The sequence below is a fragment of the Syngnathoides biaculeatus genome, chromosome 4, assembly GCF_019802595.1.
Source record: "Syngnathoides biaculeatus isolate LvHL_M chromosome 4, ASM1980259v1, whole genome shotgun sequence".
NCBI lineage: Eukaryota > Metazoa > Chordata > Actinopteri > Syngnathiformes > Syngnathidae > Syngnathoides > Syngnathoides biaculeatus.
Window position 1 is genome coordinate 10,785,237 of NC_084643.1, and position 23,023 is coordinate 10,808,259.

Genomic DNA, 23,023 nt, shown 5'->3' on the forward strand with positions numbered 1-23,023 from the left:
GACAATCCCGACACCGGCTGCCAAGGTAATGGGAAAACCAGCACATACAAGAAGCACGTAAGGACTTCTTTGCATTGACTAAGACTATAATATCCAGTTGTGATTATGCCTGGGCATCGGAAATGTACAAAAAACATTTGCAGTTCCACCTTAAAACAAATCGGCAGGCGGTTTACCTTTTATTTAAGGTTGACCTATTACAACTGTGTGGCATTTCAAACCTCTCCGAACTGCTCGAGCAAATATACATTTGTAAATATACGTAAATCCGCTCTATGCGATGGTGTCCCCTTTTTTCAAGCGTTCTACATCGCGTTGAACCAGCTTCAGTTTCAACGTGTCTGTGTAGCTACTAAAAGTACCCAGTAGCGCAGGCTCTGACATTCTGAACCATGTAGGGTTTGTACTTTCAACCGGCTCCTGTGTACCGCATATAAAACCCCCTCTGCTCGTATTCCAAACATAGCTCCCCATTCAAAGTAAATGCAGGACGTCAACGATAAACATGACATCATTTGAGCGACACTTTTACGGTGATAGAGTAAATACGCCAGGGACGTCACCAAACAGCTCAGAAATTTATGGGTAACAACACAAATATGAATTTATACTAAGTACCATAAAACTGTTGACCTTCAAAACTAACGGAAGGCCACTCTGCCACTTTACCTTGTCGGAGCAGCTGCGCTCGGTGGGCTGGCGGCAGCGAGGTAGAGAGGAAGGTGTGCAGTCTGACAGCAAGCAAAAACTTCAGACCGCAGTCATCCAGTGTCTCTCCACCTATATAGACACATTTCAAAATATTGCCACAGAATCTTGTGGAATTGATTACCTAGTCAACGCAATACTACATGAATCCATGTCGTGCCGTCACTCCACAGCAGTACCTTTGCTCTTGTCCTGGCTGTCTTTCAGGTCTGTGCTGGTTGTTGCAATGGTGTCAGCCAGTGCCATGAGGGACATCTGCTCCATGCGCGTTAAGCCCGGTAAACTAGAATGGAGGAGATGACTCGACAAAATTTGGGCGTGCTCTGGCCCAAAGTATGTGGGGCTGTACTGGGACAAGTCAATGACCTACAGCCAGGATAAAAGGCAGGTGTCAAATTTCAGCGTCAATTAAAACCAAGCGTCATCGTTTTTAGGAAATGTCTTTATCAGAAGCTGACCTTGTTTCCAGCTTCTTCTTGCACGTCCTGGTCCAGAGGATCCAAGTCAGCAATGCTGGGCGTGTGAAATAACTCATCGTAAGCATCTGTGTGACTGGATCCGTGGCCGCTGTCCCCACTCACACTCCCCACTTTCTCTGCGGGGAAAACAAAATGGAAACTCAATTACAAGATACGCTCGCCTCTTGCCAAAATGCCTTCGGGCCAAGCTGAGAAAACAAATCAATTACTCGGCTTTAAACGATCTTTTAAACGATTTTTGGGACCCATCACCAATCAATCAGAGTTTAAAAAAATATAAATAAATAAATAAAATAACCGATCACAAGATGAGGCAATGAGTCTATTTAAATGACCTGTTCCTTTACTGCATATACTTGTGCATGAAATTGCTGAAAAAATATATAATGTCCGTACATCCATTTTCTTTTGCCGCTTATCCTCACGAGGGTGGCGGGGAATGCTGCAGCCTATCCCAGCTGTCATCTTTATTCAACTATTAATACCAGTGAGACATAGTGACAGAACAAAATAATGGGTCTTCTATTAGATGGTAGTAAGTAGATATAGCAATTAATGTCTCAATTTTTGACGATGTGCTGTGAAATTACCGATATCTGCCATTGGTCCAAAAAGGTTGGAATTTGCTGCTCTGGTCAGATCATGCGTTCAACAAAACGGTAGCATGTTTACACACAACCACGAGCGCTAGCGCTAGCTTCCAAAGCTACGTAATGTTCTGTTGCCTGCTTGCAAGCTTTATCGTATTGAAAGTACGTGAGCGTACCTCAAACAAGCTTTACACGAACATCCTCCCCTGTCCTGAGCATCGGAGAAAACCGACAACCAATGTGTGCCCGCACAGTTAATACTCACCATGTTTTGAGGGTGTGTCCTCATCTGCTGCAAGAAGGGCATAGAGAGGAAGAGGAGGAATGGAGCTGATCTCTGTGTAGTCCGGTGTGGAATTTTCATCTTTGCCAAACATCTTCCTTTCCCTGGCGGTGCTTCCTCCCGCACTGATGGTTCGAGAGCGCACACGTTTCTCCCCGTTGGTGGCGTTGTCTTTAAGAGCCACGATTTCCCCAGCTATGCATTTCACCAAGTGGGAGAGGATGGCTTTGGCACGGTGAACCTTAGGTGACGCCAAGAAAGGTTAGTAAAAATCAAAACATGAACAAACACTGTTGCACAATTCCAATGATTGCCATCCACTGTGCCCCGGGAAATTAGTGAGACTTGACTTCATTAGTTGGGAAATTATTTGAAAGATAATCTCTCTTTTGCTCATCTACCTGTACCAACGACGTACAGCGAGGTTCATCGGAAGCAGCTTTACTGGCCAAGTATGTAACAATACACAAGGAATTTTTCTCCGCCCTGGTACGACATTCACGGTGAGTACGGAGAAGAAGAACAAACAAACTAACAAGAACGAAGAACAATAAGACAATCAATTAATAGGGAATAGTCCCAGTTGTGCAAAGACGCAGAGTCCTCTAGCATTTAGAGCAGTTAAGAGTGCATCAACCCCTCACATTAGCTAAGCTTATACAGCGTGCCCTTACCCATTCGCAGTTCACCGTTATAGACCAGTGCAAAGGAAATTTGTGCAAAGGGTACAATTTAAAGTGACGAATCGTGCTATAGTTTACAGTATATATTACCAATAATAATCGTGATTGGACCAGCAGGGTGTGTCCTAACAACGGCGCAAGGCAGAAAATAGTAGGTCCGCTGATGAAGAATTTAAGCACTTCATTGTAAGAGCGAAAAAATTTAAGGCCTGCTGATTTTGATTTGCTTTGATCAGGAGCGCCTACCCGACGGAAGGAAAACGCTTAGTTTAGCTGTTTGTCCTTATGTATACATGTACAGTATATTCTTTGTGACATTTTTTGCTCATTGGTACTGTCGTGAAATATTTTCAATGTTGTGAAATACTCGAACAAAAAAAATAGAAATACAGGGTCGTAAACAAACTATGTATAACACTAGGTTGGAGGTAGATTACAGTTTCATTAAACCTTCAATAAGGAAAAAAAAAAAAAAAAAAAAAAAAAAAAAACATTTGCCAAACTCGAGAAAATTGATTTTTCTATGAGTACATAAAACGTGAGCAATAAAGCAAAAGTGTTCATGTAGGATACAATATACTCACTTTTCCTAGGTCCATTAGCTCCAGCAATTGGACTGGGTGGTACTGGGGCAGTGTCGGAAAGAGCTGGTGAGCTGCTTCAAACAGTCCAGAATCTTCCATCTCCAAAGAAAGGTGGTACCCTGTTCTCTTGCCACTGAGCTTCTGAGCCAGACTCATCATTGACCTTGTGAGGGCCTTTTTAGGAGGGGCCAGTAAAGACGTGGGAGGCCCAGAACCGAGCCCATCTTCTTGGCTTTGTCTAACGGCTGATACAATAGAGGACACACTGCTGCTGATGTCCGTGTCCATGGCACCATTGGCTTTTGGGGGAGCTGGGGGCTGCCACTGGGAGTAGACGTGCATCTCACAGTCCATACCTACTACCAATATGCCATCGCGTACCCAGGAGAGGGACACTGGGATGGGCGGTGAGCCTTCAACAGAAGAGACGAGGTTGACAGATCGAAGCAGAACCAGGCGTGATAAGCTTTGGTCTCGACTGCCATCAGATGTTAGACAAAGTTCAGGAGGCTTGCCAGAGAGACGACCATACATATATATCTTTGTTCCGATGCCTACGGTAAGAACATGTGACCCATCCTCTTGGGAGACCCAGTCTAAGTGAACCAAACTTCTATGGGTATAACCAAGGCAGCGCTCAACAGGCAAAGACAAATCTATGTGGTCACATGGAGATGTGGTGTTGCTACGATCTGTTGTATCCAAGACTATAGTCTGCTCTAGAATCCATTGTGAACCACCTGTGGATTCACACTGGAAGATGCTGATGTAGACCAGCTGTTCTCTGGCACTTACCAGGGAAGGCCCTGGAAACACATTTGGGCTGTGCAGCACAGTTATGCTCGGAGCGATGTGATGGTTTACGATGGCGTCGTACAAATAAGGTGAAGAGGCCAGGGCGGGAGGGCAAGTCAGAAACGCGTCAGAGTTTTGCTGAGGTGTCAAGTTCAGAGGCGTGTCTGGTGCTGTCTGCCTGTAGGCAACTGCTATCCGCCCAGTGTGACAGCAGCTGACCTGAACAGGGCGACCTGGCACGCTCACAGCACTGCAATTGGGAAGCTTCTCTTCAACCAGGAGAGGCCACTCCTCCCACTGATACACCAGATTGTCACTACCGGAGGTCCCAGATGCCGTGACATTACACCTCCAGAAGCGCACACTTCCATCAGAACACGAAGTGGCGAGGAGGTACGGCACGCGGCCTGCTGGTAGGGAACATGATGCGCTGAGATGACCTATGAGGAAAGGCAGAGGAAGTGGAAGTGGAAGTAAATACGTACAACTACATTCATCAGGACCGAGCCTTGCTGCAAATAGTGAGAAAATTGTCCCCACGCCCAAAAAAATGTTTACAATAGTAATCGTAGAATATACCAGAAAACCATGATCCCCAAAACGGTATAATATAATTTCAAACTCATCTGACAACTTTACCCTTAAAAATGAATGGGCTTACAAGCAACACTAAAAATGCACATGTACGGGTGGACTCTCCGCAACAAACCAGCTTTAACTTTTCAAACATCGAGAGTTCGTTTCTCATTTTCTCCATCACATCAACATAGTTCCTTGGAACTACTTTCCCATTGTGGTAGGATTTTGACAGCATTATGTGGTATTTTAGGATGTTTCAAACAGAGCACAAAACATACTGCACTATACGGCGCACCTAAAAGCCTTAAATTTTCTCAAAAGCCGATAGTGCGCCTTATAATCCGGTGTACCTTGTATATGGATCAACACTGATCCTTTAGTGCAGCTCCATCTAATGGATGCATAACGTAACCCCAGCCTCTACTGTGTGCCTTATATATGAAAAAGGCTTTAAAATAGGCCATTCATTGAAGGTGCGCCTTATAGCGGGGTAAATACGGTAATTGTGAGATTTTCAATTGATAACGGATGATGGGTTAAGAAAAAAGTGAAAAGGGAACCACAAATGTGCACGGGCTTAGTCAACTTTATACAGTATGCATCCGCTCACCTGCCGAGGGCGTGACGCTGATAGCCTCCACTCCTACTGGCAGAGGCAATTCTTGGCTGGAGAGCCTCTGTGTGGAGAGGCCAAGCCGACATGCGCTCTGCAGATTGGATGTGCAGGGTTTACTCTTCTGAATTATCGGCGAACTCAACGTATCAAAGTTAAACTGAGAGCAGCTGGTTGAAGAGGCTGCGGGGGCGTCTTGCGGGGAGAAAGTCTCATCTGTGGGTGCGAAAACAAAAGTAGAACTTTTTGATCCAATGCTTCTCAGAAATTCAGCACTCGGTTTTCCTTCTCTTTTTTGTTTTTTTACTAGGCAGATTTGAACAGAAAACATTTTCAATGCTGTTGTTAGATGTTTTTCTATGCTGCTGCTTAAAAAGCACACAAACAAGCTTTCGTTAAAGCCGACCACACTATGCTATGAGCGGCACAGACGTACTGATAACATTCAGGCTGAGAGGAGGTGAAAGCTGGTTTGATAAGGAGCTGGCGAAGGAACGGACTTTTTTCTGAAAAGGGGACCCGCTCTGGATCTCTCGCCCATAGGAGAAGAAAAAGTGATCAGCGCCAGCTGAATGCCTCGACTCTAACATACATTTGTATTCTTGATTTTGTTGTATTGAATACTAAAAAGAAAAAATACATTTAACATCAAAATGAATTCTTAGACATCTTGTTAAAATTTTGAATCATTTCAGGGAGATTAATTATTATACTGCAAGTTTAGGTAAAATTATTTGGAACCGCTTATATATAAATTCAAACCTGAACAATATTTGCAGTACATTAAAAGATGTAATATATAATTATATATAGTTTTATTCCAATACTGTCTGAATTTTTCAAGAGTGAAATTGAATCCCTTTTGAACACACGATAATAATTTGGTTCCTTTGGAACAAAGGATAAAAAGCATAAGCGTAATATATAGAAAACAGATGTTTATTAGATGCCCTACAACAGCGATTCCCAACATTTACTGAGCCATGCCACATATCTTAAATTTGAAAAATCTGATGGCACGCCACCAAACAAAAACTGTCACAAAAAGTGGATGAACAAAGCTTAGCAAATTGGTGTGTGCAGCCCAGTCAATTATACACTTTCTGTCATCAAGTAGAATAACATTTACTTGTTCTGTTTGTCTTTATATGCCAGTGCCAGAGATAGACGAACAAAGATACATTATTTGTTGTCAATGAATATTCTGACAAGCCAAGTGAAATTTGAGAATTTCCCGCGGTACACCATAAAAGCTATCACGGCACACTGCCCTGGAAGAGTCTGGATAAAAAGGTACGCACCCATGGTGACGGGTTTAGCTGCGAGATGAAGATGCCACATTTGTAGGAGGGAGCGACCGCTTGGGCTTAATTCGACAACCACAAGAAAAAAACTTGCAGCGAAGGTGGGCTTGTTATGGGCTGCAGGAAATCATAGAAAATAATACAATGAATTAAGAGGCGAAGACTCGTAAAGATAAAAAAAAAAATAATAATAATAAATCCCTGTGAGATATAAAATTTTATCTATACCAGAACAAGATGAATCCGTCATTTCCTGCGAGTTGTCTGGTCTCTCAGTGCCGAGTATTAGATCCTCCTCAAATACATGCAGGAGCTGTGTCTCCTTCCCCTGCTGTAGAGGACAAAAGCAGCCATTAAGCTCCAGATACCAGATGCCGGGTTTCATCTGCTGTGTAGCAGATTCATACACAGGGACACATGATGTGTTAGAATTACATATGCAAATATAAAATCAAGGATGTTTAAAGGAACACGGGACGTTTAATTTTTCCTCATGGCGGACCTTTCAGAGAGAATCAAAGTTTCCGACTGATTGTTTCATGTCACAAAACAGACTAGCAAATCAAAACATTAAGTTTGCATGGAGATCTATTTTCAAAAATAACTGTCATCAACCACAAATGTCCTTCCTTTTTTTTTTTTTTCCTTTTCTTTTCCCATGTGTAAATCATGTTTTGTTCCTCATACTCATACTCATTAATCATCCTCTTCCCCAACGTAGAACTTAACGCGTACTTACAAAGTCAGTAACGGCATCCAGTTCAATGATGCACCCCGGTTTTGCTGTCGACTGCTGACTGACAATGTTGAACACCTCGCCGACATATTTCTACGGCAAAATGGACAAATGAAGCAGCAAGATTTTACAACAGCAAAGCATCTCAATGTTTTCTGTGGTGAGGGTCCAATGGGAAAGATGAATCAGATTTGTGGACCTCAAACTGCCATGGAATGGGCTGGCGGTAAACTTACCGATATCTCAGGATTGGAGAGCTCGCTAAGGAGTTTCTTGGCCTCAATAACTGCCTGATAAAGCCTGAGAGAGTGGCCGTCACTTGCGACAAAGCAGGCGCTGGGAGAGTTACAATACGCACCTGGCAGGAGAATTATATTTTGCTCATTACAATGTCATCTTTTCACAGCAGGTAAAAATGAAATCCAAGGTTCACTAGACAATACAGCACAGAAACAAATGCACCAAGGTTTGTTAAATCTGAATGGATAGCACTTTTCCACATCTATTCTCCCCCAAAATAGAACAGTTGGAATGGAAATTGGAAAAAAAGCCCCAAAGAAACTACTGCATGCATTGCACCAGGAATATGTCCAGACCCATCCGCAACAGGTCAAAAGCCACGATAGATTGGCCGACCAAGTAGTATAAATAGCGGCTGTGACTGTGACGGTAGAGCGGGTTGTCCAGTCACAAGCATCAGCGGTTCGACTCTAAACTACTCTCGGTGTAGCTGCTAGCGCCCGCAACGGCAGCAGCCGTTCATTAGTGGACGAAAGTGAGCGCTTTAGCAGATGTCTTGATAAAAGCGCAATATAACTGGACTTCATTGCCCGTTTGTAGTACCTGCTTTTGCCAATGGATACATCATTGGGGAGAAGAGGTACTTAAGTACTGTGCAGTGGAAAAGGTGTTAAAAGCTAATGTAAAGTCAAAGTAATGAACCGAATCCTGAGCAATTCCTGGCAGTTAAACAAAATGTCCATACCTAAACAGATGCTGGGGATGAGTGTGGGAAGCCAAGCTACGTTAGAAAAAGCTGAGGCGTGAAGCGAATTGATCCGAGCCAACTCGGACACTCCGCCGGAGAGGGACAGCGGCCCCACGGGGTCGACCCTCCACAGAATCAGCTCACTGTAGATTGCATTGGGATCCTGCGGCACGCCCGGCAGGGACAACCGGCTGGGCCGCGAGCCATGGGCACCGGAGAAGACCTCTGGTGGGGCGAGGATGTCGTCTGCCTCGGGGGACCTCAATGCGTTGTGGTGCGAGGTGGTGAGGAGCAGAGGCAGCAAAGAGTGGCAGGCCAGGTCGTTTAAGTGGAAGCGGTGGCCACAGTACCTCGACTTGTGAGACACGCTGAGCACCGTGGAGAAAGCTGAATCTTCCGCAAAACTCACGCCCCACTGGTTGAGGGAGCCGTCGTCATGCTTTGAGATCATAAGCACGCTCGGGGTGAAAATGCTCAGTCGAAGACTGCTGCTTGGGCTGGCTTTGCCTTTATGTCCGTAACTTATAAGTGCAGACTTGGTCTGGGACAAGGCATTCCCTGGTGGTCGTTGTCGGCCGTGTTGGATGGCCAAATCCACGTTCTTGTTGCAAGCATACATAACCACGCTGTGACTGAGAGAGATGGCGTCCCCTGCAGGAAACGCCACAGGGATACGGGACACGAACGACACCTGGGGAAAAAGACAGGGACAAAACACGACCAAATAAAATTTGCGACTCACAGATTTCTGTGAGGAGACATGACAAAGACGACTGGAAGATGTGATTGTAATATCGAGACTAAAACAATGCCTTTAGAGAATTCCGTCTAAGGCTAAATTAAAATGACTTTGTTCAACAGTTTCCCCATAAATCATACCATCTAATAACATAAAAGCTGCCACATTGAATGGCATCTTTAATATTGTAGAGATTCTCACATTTCATATCTAATAAAAACACATCATAGGGCTTGAATTTAATGCCTCGCATATGATTAGAAGAGCTTTGCCATCTTAGATGTCAGCTCAATCAACACCCAGATTGAGGACCAGAATCAATTAAAAGGTTGTGTCGGTTTGAAACACCAGTGTGAATATCAGTGAAATGGAAATGTGGCTTGACGAGTACCTGAGCTTGTCTAAACATCCTGGGTTGATATTCATCTAGCCAGTCCACATTCCAAACCAACAGGGAGCCATCTACAGGATGGATGCTGAACAGCATGTCTGCTCCTTTGTTCCACTCGTCCAAAAGCACGTCCACTTGGTGCTCCGTTGCCGGAAGGGAGAGGTCCGTTGCATCGGGTCCTTGAGGGTCCCTTGGCCTGGCCTCTTCTTCCTCAGAGTTATCTTCATTTTCCGGATCTAGATGAAGACCAAATGCGAATGGGGGGGCACAGTGAACATGAGAAACTCAACATGACATCAGATGCTTGCTGCGACAAATGGTTGGTAAAAATCTTCTGTACCTTGCTGTGAATATTCCATCTGTTGCTCCAGGCTGCCACGGAGCTGCTGCAGAAAGACTTCCATAGCCAACGTGAAGTGAAACTCTTTATTGTTGAGCCAATGGACAGTGAAAAGACCTCCAGGCTCCTCATCCTCACCAGCACTCAGAGACGATATGGAGGGTAGCAGTGGAATGTCTGCGTTAAAGGAATGCAGAAAAAATAAAAGACTTTTGGAAAAGCTTCACGTATCATAAGACTATGAAAGCGTAATAATACAAGCGGCACTTTTAGGTCATGAAAAGCAACAGGCAGCAAAATTCTGGTCAAACTAATTTGGCCCAAAATAAATAAATAAAAATTACCACAAGGCACTATTCACACAGTCCACAGCGCAGAGCATAGAGAAGAGAATAAACTCAACATGCAGTTGCACAAAAACATTTCAGTTTTTGTCTCACTGTCTGAAGTCTGTGTCAGGTCAGTCAGCATTATCAAATTATTTAATTTTGGTAATTGCAACAATAATGAGAGAGAATTATATATTTCCTTTGAGGTCGAAAGCTTCCATCCTTCCCTGGAGAATCGAGTAGCATTTTCTTTGAAGCGCATGACTTGGGCCAAACATTTTGGATAACCTTCCACAAGCTTCTAATCTAACGGAGACAAAAAATGAAATGTGTGTTTTTGCGCAGTGTATGTCAACTTCTGGCTTCAATTGTGAATGTAGATGTGGTTTTACTAAAAAAATGAAGGGACCCTAGGGAAGCCTAGTTTGAAGCGGTTCCCATTTGTTCCATGCGCACAAGACAGCAGCCATATTAAGCTTTTAACATGGAAGTGATGAGTTCAACCTGTTGCAGGGTTGATGCTGGCCGCTATGTGAAAGTGACAGAGTGGGTTGGCGTGGGGAAGGTTGCTGTTGCTCTTCTTGTGATTGTAGTGTCGGCTTTGACTATGGGGCAGGGAGCCCGTGAACGAGGGTTGAGCCACATCCCGATAAAAAGGAGACTGAGGAAAACAAAATATGCAATTAGAAGCAGTCAAAACCCTCCAGCCGTGCATAAGTAATTAATAATGGGCGTGGTTCAGCTTGCCTGTCAATGAGAATGACACAGGTTAAACCTTCTTTGCAGATAATGTAACTAATACAAATTTGCAACTCAGTGGTGCTTCTAGAGTCCCCTGACTGGATTTTAAAAAATGAACATTAAAACAACACTGACGTTGGTGGCAATCATCTTAAGGGGGTGGGGGTGGGGTGGGGGGTAACTGAAATTTCACTTTGTTCCACATTTTTTTTGGCAACCAGCTCAGGATGTACCACCCTCCTGCCTGTTGTTAGCTGGGATAGGCTCCAGCAGTCCCGCAACACTCGAGAGGATAAGGGGCTGGGATAATGGATGGATCTACCACCTGCATTTCTTAGTCAAACTCTTGTTTAAATCCAAATAAAAAGTAGAAAGATGCATAATAATGGCAAAAATCAGGCTAACAAGTCACGTGGAATGCATCTATTTGAGGGCGTTGATTATAGGAGGGACAACCATTCGCAAAAATACAGTCATCTGATACATTCTGAACACTTTATTATAGTTTCTTACTTCCTGTGATGTTCCTGCTTGCATTCTTCCATTGCAATGTGCGGAAGAGCTGTCACATCTTTGAGCATCACTGTGTTGGTTACCATGGTGACCCGATAAAAGACTGTCACCCGGCAACAGCGTCTCCGCCCAGAGTCGACACACGCTGTCCTTACAGCTGGTGAGGAGGACATTACACACGGAGCCTCTGTGAGGAGACAGGAAAGGTCACGTCATGAAAGAAGGTCAGTGGGGTAAAGGTCACGTGCATCTGCAGGGAAGGCAATACGGGCAGTGGGAAAATCCAAATTTAGACTTCCACTCAACTTCGCGTCAATTTCTATGATGCTTAAACTTAGAGTAGGGAGTAAGATGGAGCCTGTTCACTTACAGCTCTTAAGATTGAACGGTCTTCCATGAACCTGCATATTTTTGGAATGTGGGAGGGAGCCAGTATTACATTACAATGCGAATTAAATTTTGATACACAAAGTGTGCACAGTTAATAATGAAAGTATCATTTAGAAATTAATTGGTTTACTTTAGACTAGATGAGAATACATTGAGGCAGCATAATGGAATAGCATGTGTTTGACTTGAGTTTTAACTGCATTGTGAGTAGTTTTGGAAATAAAATTCAAGTAATTTGATTCCTAAGAATCGTTTACTTGCCCTATGATTCCACTTCTTGATTCCTCTTATGTCGCAGATAAGTGATGCGACATGCAAGAAGTGTATTTTGGGTTCTAAACTTTTCAACATCAAGGCAGAAGCGTGCTAACGTTTGGCTGCATTTCACGTTAAAAGATGATACCAGGGCTATTCGTAATACTAGTGAAGCTTTGATTTCATCAACAGGGGGGGAAATACGTCCAATATGCAAAAGAAACATTTTGTATTTTGGAATATCCTCTAGAAATAATAGGCATCCATCTATTTCTTGTACAGTTTATCCTCATTAGGGTCGCGGATGTGCTGGGGCCTATCAGAGCTGACTTTGGCCGAGAAGGGGGGGGTACACCCTAAACTGGTTGGAAGCCCATCACTCTGAACATACCAAAAAAAACAAAAAACAACAAAAAAAAAAAAAAAAACACACCCCATTCATAGTCAATGAAATAATGTATATTATAACATCATCAATGATATATACCACTTGTATAACTTCATTCCTTCAAGCAGTGAGTATTGACACACTAAGCATAAGCAGTATGGAAAATGAAATTGGAATTACTCAATACAAATTCTAGTCCCTTTTTGTGAGAGTGTGAAGTTAAATAAAAAAAGATTTTAAATAATAGGGAAAGTAAAGTACTTGGGCATAGAGGGCAGAACAACCACTATTCAAACGTACGAAGGCTACATCAGAAGTGTCTGTGGGGTTTGGGGGGTTGGATGCCACATGCACTTCACAAAACACTTTGAATTTTGGATCGTCCCTCCCTCTCACACACAAGCAATGCAAATCTGATATCCGGATTATCTAATATTGCCAGTATTTCAAACCAGTCGAGCAACATTCCTGAAATGCTGAGGGTGGAACATCATCAAGCCCTGTATACAAACCCACATGTGCTTGTTTGCTCCCACTGTATCTGCATTTCTAAACACTTTAGTGAGCCCCAGGTTACCGTCGTCAAGGCGAACAGGTTGCTGGCCTGTGGCCCGACATCGCTGGCAAACGTCAATGCCAGGCATTCTTTCTGGCCAAAGTTTGGGCTCACAATTGCGTTGGTGCACAATAGAGGCTTAGGCCTGTTCACTGCCACTCAGTTGTCTCATGAGCAAATTGTGTGGAATTGTTTAAGCAACTAATCTGTTATGGGGAAGGGACAAATTCTTCAAGGGATGAAATTGCTGCCCCACATGCCAACTGCTTGTGTTCTCCCAGTGTTTGCATGGATTTTCTCCTGACACTCGAGTTTCCTCACACATTCCAAAAAACCTTGCATGTTGGGCTCATTGAAGACTAAAATGCCGCCAAGTGTGAATGTTTTTCGTCTGTATGTGCCCTGCGGTCGGCTGCATACGCCACCTCTTGCCCAAAGTCAGTAGGCATTGTAATTTCACGTGACGCTTCATTATAAGCGGCTACGAAGATGGATGGATCCAGATCTACGTTTCTGATGATAATCGATCGTATAACTGTCATTAATAGTGTGTTTTTTGCAATTAAAAGTGCAGCCATTACAATTTTTCATTGCTTTGTTACACAATAAAATTGCGTTATCCAAAAGCAAAATTGGTAGGCTCTATCAGAAAGTCAACTTAAATGCATACCATTGCTATCCCATGTTGATTTATATCACTTGGGCTTCAAACAGCATCTGGGTTCACAGGTCCCATTACGATGTGAAAACACACAAAAAGCAAAACACAGTGTCCAATAAAACCTGCTCAAAACAAGGCTGTTGAAATTTCAATTGTTTTAGCCAAACGCTACATTGCCGAAATTCATTCAGGTTTGTGAAGTTTTCCATTATACGTCGATAAGATGTCAAAATGCTGCTGTTCGCATACCGTGGCAAGTACTTGCTGGTCTTCCTCCAAGAGAAGCCAATAACAGAACGTGGATGGGCCAGGTACACGAAGGAAAAGGCGAGCTCTCCCTGAAAGTCGACGCTGGACTCTGGCGGCGTGAAAAGTCGGAAACCTCCAGACTTCCACTTATTGGTGCTGTACCACACCTTTATAAGACAGTCATCCTGCACGGGGAGCGGAAGAAAATACACGTTGAATACTAAGTCATGTCTCCTTTGTCTAAAATAGCAAAAAATATCAATTTAGCCACAATCATTTCGTTTTTTTTTTTTTTTTTTTTATCATAATTAATTCTGAGGAAATCTCAGTTACCTGCCCAGCAGTAGCAAAGAATTCTCCATCAGGAGAAAACTTCATTAAATTGACTGGCGAGGCTGTCCTGCAGACAAGGTTATAGTTCGAACCTCAGTTATTCTACATTTCCTAAAAAAATATGAATTTAGCACAGCATTATCCCACGTTACACCTGACAGAAATGGCAATGCATATTTGCGGAACACAATGATTCTTTAAGGGACTCCTGCCATCAAAAAGACACGAATCAAGTATCATCAAGAACTTACTTGCTTTGCCAGATACATCCCCAAGTACAATGGCAGTCTCTTATTTCTGCCCGTTTTCCTCCTTCAGCATCGTTCCCTCCATCAAAATGAGACCATAACTGCAGGCAACTGGAGCCTGTTAATAGCATCTTCCCTGCACAGATAGCACAAGCACACTATAGGAATCAACAACAAAATGTCTTCACACCATGTGGTTTTGTATGCAGACCTCACAAGTACCTTTGGGGTGCCATGCCAGGTTGCGCACCATCGTCTGCAAAACAAACTGGCCAGTCTTCTGCCATTGGCAGTTCAAATTCTGCGAGCAAAGAGAAGCTAACGTTAGCAAGTACAATGTGACACATGATTAGGCCACAATATTACAGCTACAGTTATCATACACGGAAACTACTCACAGTTGTAATACGTGGAAACAAGTACTGTGCGTTTCACTGCATTGGTGTCACAACAGGAATAAATTACAAAACATTACTATTCTGCCAGGTTTTACTGCTTGTTTCAGTTATGTATAATGGCAAAAATAGTAGACAAACAAGTCTGCTGAACTTCAAACATTATGGGACTTCAAGTCAAGTCATTATCATAACCTAGTATCGTAATTTCCGGACTATAAGCCGCACCTGATTATAAGCCTCACCCACAACTTTTTTAAAGGAAAAAAACATTTTGTACACACATAAGCCGCACCTGTCTATAAGCCGCATGTGCCCACGTTGAAACATGAGATATTTACAAGGAAAGATTGTACACAGAAAGAATTTAAAGTTTTAATAATATACCTTTGCTTTCCAAACAGTGCCTGTGACGCGACAGTAGCACAGCAGCAATACTGTAAAAAGACAGCACTAACAGGGCTGGGTAAAAAAAATATATATATATACATACCGGTAAAAGTCACTGAGGCGCGGCAGTAACACAGTGGCAACACTTTTCAGGCCACCTGCTTTTATTACCTCTGAAAGCTTTTTTCGTATTTTTAAATTTCTCCAGTTCTTCCCGCTGCCGTTTCCAGTGTCTCACCATCAATTCAATTATGCCCAGTTTACGTGCAGCAGCTTTGTTTCCTTCTTTATCGGCGAGCTCGATTGATTTTAACTTGAAAGCTGCATCATATGCATTTCTTCTTGCATTTTTCAGGATGAGGGTGTGTTCATGCCAATTTTATTCATGCACAAAGCGCAAAGTTACATTGAACTTGTGTCTTCCTCGACACACCTGTCTCACTCTTACCTTTTCTGCGCGTTGGAAAAAAAATCCAGAAATTAGCCGCATCATTGCATAAGCCGCAGCGTTGAAAGCGTGTGACAAAAGTTGAGGCTTATCGTACGGAAATTACGGTATGCCTTGAAGAGGTAAATGAAATGGCTACTCACTCTCAGTGATGTGCCTTTTTGATCCTGACGCCGAACTGGCTCAAAAATGCATACAATGCTCCCATAGGAAGCTGCAATCTGCCAGAAGACAAAAAAACAACAACAACAACAACAAAAAAAAAAAAAAGGTATTCAGGACAGCAGAAAGATGATGCAAGAAATTACACTTCCTAGTTGGGAAAAAATAAGTACAGAAATAGAAATAGCCTTCCTACCACATGGTTTGTTAAATACTGTATGTGGCTTATTTTTACAATTTCTACAGGAAACTATGTGTTGAAGCAATTTATTGACAAGGTTAGTTTTGGGATGTGAATTGTAAAAAGAGATGGAAAACTTTGCACTCATATGCATATTCATGTGGTATGATTTAAAAAGGGTCCACAGTCTTTCACATATATCTGAATGTTAAGTGGAGGAAAGTCGTGTTTCTCTAACTTGACAATGCCAATTTCATAATTTTTCCACACAAGTTGGGACCATGCGAGAACTCAAATACACAAGTACATTTGATTTGAATGTGCTGTGCTTGTTTTTGTCAGTGTAAAAGGCTGAAGCAGCAACAGATTAATTGCATGGTAAAACCCGAGTATATATACTAGATGAAGGAAAAAAAAAAGGCCTCCGGTCTTTAAAAAGCCAGTGTTGAGTCAGCCTTGCATTGTCTACCAAGCCAACTTCTCCTTAATGATTCATTCAGGGATGCACGTGCTTTCTACGGTTCACAATAGTCCCCAGATTATAGGAATAAAACAGAACCTTCTGTTAATGAAGCAGAGGGCTCCGGTCATTCAGGCAACCGCTCTTTCATTGTAATTATTTTCCACAACCATGTGAAGGAAGTCATAAATGCATGCAAAGTGATGTATACGAATGGACACAAGCACATATGCGCAATGTTTTCATCTGATTTCAACCAATACGTTTCACCCACAAGGTAATCGCATCAACATTTTTGTTTTTACTCTGCAGTCAGATCAGAATTGGACATGAGAATGTGCTCTCAATGGCCTTAATGAATAAATAAAAGTTTAAGGACATTGGTATTGGATCGGAGGTGAAAAAATTGGATTGGGAGATCCCTTATCAAAAACCATTTTTTTTCCCCTCCGGTTTCATGCACAACATAGGTCAAAATCAGTTGCAACATGGCTTGAGGCTTGCAAAACGGATGGATTTGAATTTGCCATTGTTTTGTCAATTAAAAATAAAGTACAGTAATTAACGTTAAAAGCATCCTCTTACAGCTCTACAGTTTTGCTGTTTATGTACATTCTTTCTCAATTAAAAAAAAAACAACAACAAAAAAAAAAAAACATTCCACTGGAGTTGGACATAATTTTCAACACCTCATTGAATTGTGTTACTTTTCATTTTATGTAAAATTGTTCAGCCATTTGGTGAGAGGACAAAGACGCGGAACTGTAAGGTCCACTACCTGTGCTGGAGCCATGTGAGTTGAGTTGGAATTGGAATTAAGATCACGAGGCAACTGATGAAAGACTATAAGCGCGTACAGTATTTTCCAAGAGAATTAAACAGTGCTTGCCTGCTACATCCGCCATTTAAATTGATCCTCTATTCCAATCTGGTAGCAATAATGAATAATGAATAGAAACCAATCATTCTGGTAACTCAATGTATTTATTAGTGTGACTCATTTTATAACAAGGAAGACCAAAAAAAAAAAAAAAAGCAGGATCGAAATTTTTTCTTGGGATTGGGATTAATATTTGTGGGAGTGGGTTATCTTAAAGTGAATAACATTTAATATTTGGTGGGATAATCCTTACTTGCAATAACTGCGGTTCTAACACTTTTGGAGGAGACAGCGAAGCTTGACGTCGACAAACAGGATCACATATTGTGACCAACGCATGGCCTCCAGGCTTGTCATTGTCAAAATAATTGCACGCCATTGTCAACATTGATTCACACGCACAAGCCAATGTTTGTCAAAGGTTTAGAGCATGATTCGGCAATGTTTTGTTGCCTGCTTGTGAGGCGTATTCAATGAAAAGTACGTGAAAATACTTCCAGCAATCCTTGCATGAACGTCCTCTCCAGAGCACCAGTGATGACCACGACAAGTTTTTCCCACTTTTGTAAGCACAACTGCATGATGCATGATGAGGAACACGATTGGCTTGGTTGTGAAACTTGACAAGATCTAAAAAGCGCTCATCCTAAAATTCGTCCCAAATTCACCTTTATAACGTTGACAATAGTGGATTTCCTTTATATATTTTCTGCGCAGGGATACACAGCTCCTCTTCTTTTCCCCTTGTTATTATTATTATTTTTGACAAACAAGGCATATGACAAGAAACGTGATAAAGTTATGGAACTAACACCATTATTATGAAAAAGGCAGAGAAAATGCCAGTATGTCCTTTTTTTGTTATACTTTATTTCTATGTGTCACTTGAAAACGTGAGGGAGATTGAAAACGATCGATCAACTATTGAAGTCGTCACCGGGAAGTTGATCGTACCTGTCCTCCCCGCAGCGAGCAGTCCACACATCCCACCTGGATATTTCCATGTTTGGCCCCTGGAATGATCTGCACTCGCTCAAAATCACTGCCCAAAACGACCACGTCGCAACCGGAAGCATACGCCTGTCGAGATGCAGAAGGAGAGTTGAGCACGAGGTCAAACGGATAAGATCAGCCTTGACATTTCGCTTTCACTGTCCATCCTAACAAAAGGGGAGGAAGAGAAGCAGCTATCCTATTGATTTATTACCCAAACACAGTCGTCCTTGAGAGAAAGCAGTTAAGATAAACTGTAAGTCCGTTTAAAAAGACACACACACACACACACACCATTTTGTAGACCACAACTTTTCAATTTTTTCTTTAACTAGCAAAACACAGGCCCACAGCGGCCTTTCAAAGCATAATTTTGCTTAAAAAACAAAACAGAGTAACTTGCATCATATAACAGCTTGTCCAATGTTGGCATTTTCAGGCCACTAAAAGCAGTTGTCATGTACACCCCCCACGGCCAAAATGACACTTTTTGTGCATTTCCATCCAGCATGCTATTAACCCTGCAGCTATGGATTTATCAGCCATCACCACTTGGACCAACTGTAATTGCGCATCACCCAAACTGTAACCGACATGAGAATTTTAATGGACGGAAATACGCCACCATAATGCTCAAAAGAGATCACTTTGACAACCGGAGTGGCTTGCAGAGAAATATGTAGCGTGTGGAGCAACTTACCGTGAACGGTACATTGTTGACGCTCCCTACAGAGAAACAATTGTCCCCGGGGTTAACGGCCCCTGTGAGGACCTGATGAAGATTCATGACCCCGGTGACTGCTCCTTCCTTCTACTTTCTCACAACAGCCTTCATCTTCATTTGTGGCCTAAAATGTGATGCGGCCGGACTCTGAGGGAGAGAGGGCAGGAGGGGACCCATAAATGTGAAGACATTAACACAATATTTTTTTAAGAACTTTCAAGTCTTTAGCTAAATCGACTGACCCAAAAGTCATCACGGCACCACAGTGCAATGTCCAAAACAAATGCTTCCCAAAAAGGGTTCCCATTATGGTCATAATGGGGAAAAAAAAAAAAAAAAAAGTCCAATCCATTTGTTATGTTTAGGTAACTTTTTTTTTTTTTTTTTTTTGCGGGTGCGCACTGTGGTGAAGATTACGATGATGGTTTTGGATGGAGGTAAAATGTGTGTTGAACTCCAAATTGTACCACTTCAGTGGCGTTTGACTACATTATCAGCACAGGACAGCTTTCTGTCCTGTGCTGATAATGTAGTCAAAACAACGAAACAATTATCACAATAATGGGTGGATGCGCAGCAAAGACACACATGCCGTTCAGATCTGATTAACATCATTTAACACAAAGTGTACTATATTTGTGCCCCAAAAACTTTTTTGTTTGTTTGCTTGTTCTTTTATTTAATAGTATAAAATGTCAATTGTACTAATGGACAAACTGGTTCCAAAGGCAGAAAACAAAGAAAAAAAGAAAAAAAAAAAAAACTGTGGCCTGCAGGATTGACAAGAGTTTAAACTGCAGAAGAGCTGGAGGGCTTTTTGCTGTAACTTGACCAAATAAGAAAAAGTGAAAATGCAGTTCGGTAAAAAGTTTCAAAGATTGTGTACTTTCCTCTCTTTAACCTGTGCCCTTCCTTCTGTACACATTATGTACATTTCAGCAAGCTTAATAGACTTTCTGGACTAAGAAAGATGAGAATCAACAAAGGCTTCCATAAAACCTAAAAATAGATTTCAAGAGATTGGAGAGAGGGGGGTGGCTCATGATACGGAGACACTTAGTGGATAACGAGATGGATGGAACAAATCCAACGCGGCTGATTTTAAGCATTCCAGTGGAGGTTTAAATAAAAGGGGAAAAAAAAAAAAAAAAAACAAATGGTCACTATATATTATTTTTCTAGTTGACTTTACAACTGCACATCAATGTTTAAAGCTCGAAGTCGACTAATTGCTACTCACTTGTTTTTCGAATCTTATCTTCCAACTTGAGAATTTAGAGGAATTTCGAGTCGTACGTCTGCTGCTGATGCCAGACTATTACCATCTATGAGAGTCTGAAATATCTCGCCAACAAGGCGACGTCTTCATATATAAACGAGGGCTAGAGCGTATGAAAACGTAGCGGTTAGCCTTGATCGCGCTGGCTATTCCAATCAAAGCTAGACTTAAGGAACAACGCCAGTGGCGCAAAGTCAACCTCCAGCTAATTGGTCACCAAAATGTTTTGTACAATTATGCGTATTAACTTTATTTCTATCACAACAAGCACCAACATCACAATCTTTTACAACCCTGGTCAAAAAAAAAACAAAAAAAAGAGACCGGTAGCATAGTCCCTTGAAAAATATGCAAGGTCATCTTTGAAATATTAGTGAAATGTCCATCCATCCATTTTGTGAGCTGCTTATCCTCACAAGGGTCGGGGAGGTGCTGAAGATAACTTTGGGCAGGCGGCAGGGTGCACCCTGAGCTGGTTACTGGCCAATCTCGGGGCACGTAGAGACAAACAACCATTCGTACTCACCATCACACCTCAGGGCAATTTGGAGGGTCCAATTAATGCTAATAATTAGTTTTGGGGGTCGGGGAGGAAACCGGAGTGCCTGGAGATAAGCCATGCGCACACGGGTAAATGCAAACTCCACACAGGTGGGGCCTGGACATGAACCTTGGCCGTCAGAACTGTGTGGCTCTAACAAGACATCCCACCATAGCGCCCAAAGATATGGAAATCAACTTCAATTTCGGAAGGTGGCATTCGCAACACAAGATGGCTCATGAACCTGCAGAGCTCTGAATAATTACGGCAATCATTCAGTGCAGAGGTGACTAGAATATATTTTCGTTTTAGTCTATGCAGGTCAAAATATTTTCACATAAAACTGTTTTTAGGTGACAAAAAGATGAGATAACATCAAGTTAATCAACTTTGACTCAAAAACTACAAAAAAAAAAAAATGTTAAGTTGTTCAACCCCTTGTACTGTGAAAGCCCAGGCATAGGGATATAAGTTCAACAGCAAAAAAAATGTGAATAGCCATTATAATTGTATTGAAAAACAAAACATTTTTAAACCGAAATAATTCTGGTATAATCAGACATCCCGACAATGAGCGTTTTCCATCAAAAACGGGAGTTGTTACGATCTCCCTAAAACATCATGAAATAAGTCAAAACAAGCAAATAAATGATGTTCGTTCTAAATAAAAATGAAAAAGAATCCAGAAATAGTTGAACCTGCAGGCTCCACCAAACGTTGGAACACTTTTCAAGCTGCTTGAAAGAGAAAGAGAAATCGTGCCAAGACATTTGACAGTTATTGTATACTTTTTGACACTTCTTTTGCCTTTTATTTTTTGCCAACATTTGCCTTGGCCCAATAAAGGTTGGAAAATTCTGGATAAGCGTACCTAACGAAGTGTCCAATGAGTGCATACCCACTTGAACCGCGGAACTTTCTGTTTTAGCTCATTCATTGACGAGAAAAACGTCTTCTGAACGAGATGTGACAACAGTGCATTGTGAATAAGAGTCGTAACAGTCCGGCTGGAATGACCGAGAACGGGTCAATTCCACGTTCTGCATCCTGTGCTGTGGCCACTCACATGACAAGTCGAGACCCGAGCACATGAGAAACAAGGACTAAAAACAACCACACCGCAAGAGCATTTGACGCATTGAATGATGTCGTCGCGGCAATTGAGTATTTTGCAACAAGGCACCAGTACTTATCTTTGGACTTGAACCGAAGCGTGCCAACAAGGGTGTTAATTTTGCCTAGCCTCATCACTAAATTGGGACTCCAAATAAACTCATGCAAACAGTACTTGCCTGGTGTCACACTTTTGGATAATGTCCCGTCAACGTCTCCTCACTCTGGCCAGCTTTAAATTCAGTGTAAAATTCAAGTGTAACTTCCCCTTGCAAGAGCTTCAAACTGGTAACGACTCGGTCCACTCACTTAGCTAGCTTTAGCGCCCTAGCCCCGGGAAGCTAACAGTCAGGCGGACAGCTTTAGAGCACGTATTCAGCCACATATTCAGCTTCCCAAAAGCCTCGCTTGCCTAAAACCTCGCTGCTGCTTCTTCAACGCTGACCCACGGGGAGCCAACATCTCCTCAAGGTTAGCAGATAGTAAGCCTCGTCAGAGGAGGAGATGCGTCATGGTAGCGACCCTGGCGACGCAGTGCACACTGGGACTTGGAGTTCTTTTCCGACAGTGGCACACTTTACGATTGAAAAAATCCCACTGCACACCAACAAAAGTAAATGTCACCAAAAATGGATCGATGTACTTCCTGCCGTCTAATAGAAGATGATTTTTTTGTTCTGTCTGTCATTGTGCCTCACTCGCATCAATAGATGAATAAAGATACATTATTTCTTGGAATAAATGGTTTTTTTTTTTTTTTTAGGATTTACATAAAATTGAATAACTTCCCATGGCTCACCTGAAAAAGCGCTCGCGGCACACTAATGTATACCGGCAATCACCACTGTACGGTCATTCCTGCTCTGTAATTATTAATCGTCACGTTGAGACTTTATTAAATGACTTTGGCAAAACGGAAGGTCGCTCACACACAACGCCTCAATCATTATGTTGAGTGAGAGGATAATATAAATAACATTGA

General features: G+C 42.3%; 1 protein-coding gene across 2 annotated transcripts in view; it reads right to left on the minus strand.

Moving 5' to 3' along the window:
* dmxl1 (Dmx-like 1) overlaps positions 1–22,594 on the minus strand; it is a 54,125-nt gene extending 31,531 nt beyond the window's left edge. For both annotated transcript variants that reach the window (XM_061816207.1, XM_061816206.1), the window contains exons 1-23: positions 22,221–22,594; positions 19,085–19,255; positions 18,346–18,471; positions 15,852–15,929; positions 14,698–14,776; positions 14,479–14,611; positions 14,228–14,294; positions 13,895–14,079; positions 11,396–11,582; positions 10,646–10,802; positions 9,813–9,989; positions 9,473–9,708; positions 8,340–9,033; positions 7,591–7,712; positions 7,358–7,447; positions 6,847–6,949; positions 6,616–6,735; positions 5,312–5,530; positions 3,328–4,562; positions 2,043–2,301; positions 1,167–1,303; positions 888–1,074; positions 670–780 (exon numbers count right to left, since the gene is read on the minus strand). In XM_061816207.1, the coding sequence (XP_061672191.1) occupies positions 670–780; positions 888–1,074; positions 1,167–1,303; positions 2,043–2,301; positions 3,328–4,562; positions 5,312–5,530; positions 6,616–6,735; positions 6,847–6,949; positions 7,358–7,447; positions 7,591–7,712; positions 8,340–9,033; positions 9,473–9,708; positions 9,813–9,989; positions 10,646–10,802; positions 11,396–11,582; positions 13,895–14,079; positions 14,228–14,294; positions 14,479–14,611; positions 14,698–14,776; positions 15,852–15,929; positions 18,346–18,471; positions 19,085–19,171 (4,789 nt within the window). In that variant the 5' untranslated portion in view covers positions 19,172–19,255; positions 22,221–22,594. The remainder of the gene's footprint in view (positions 1–669; positions 781–887; positions 1,075–1,166; positions 1,304–2,042; positions 2,302–3,327; positions 4,563–5,311; positions 5,531–6,615; positions 6,736–6,846; positions 6,950–7,357; positions 7,448–7,590; positions 7,713–8,339; positions 9,034–9,472; positions 9,709–9,812; positions 9,990–10,645; positions 10,803–11,395; positions 11,583–13,894; positions 14,080–14,227; positions 14,295–14,478; positions 14,612–14,697; positions 14,777–15,851; positions 15,930–18,345; positions 18,472–19,084; positions 19,256–22,220) is intronic.
* Positions 22,595–23,023: the final 429 nt, after the last annotated feature.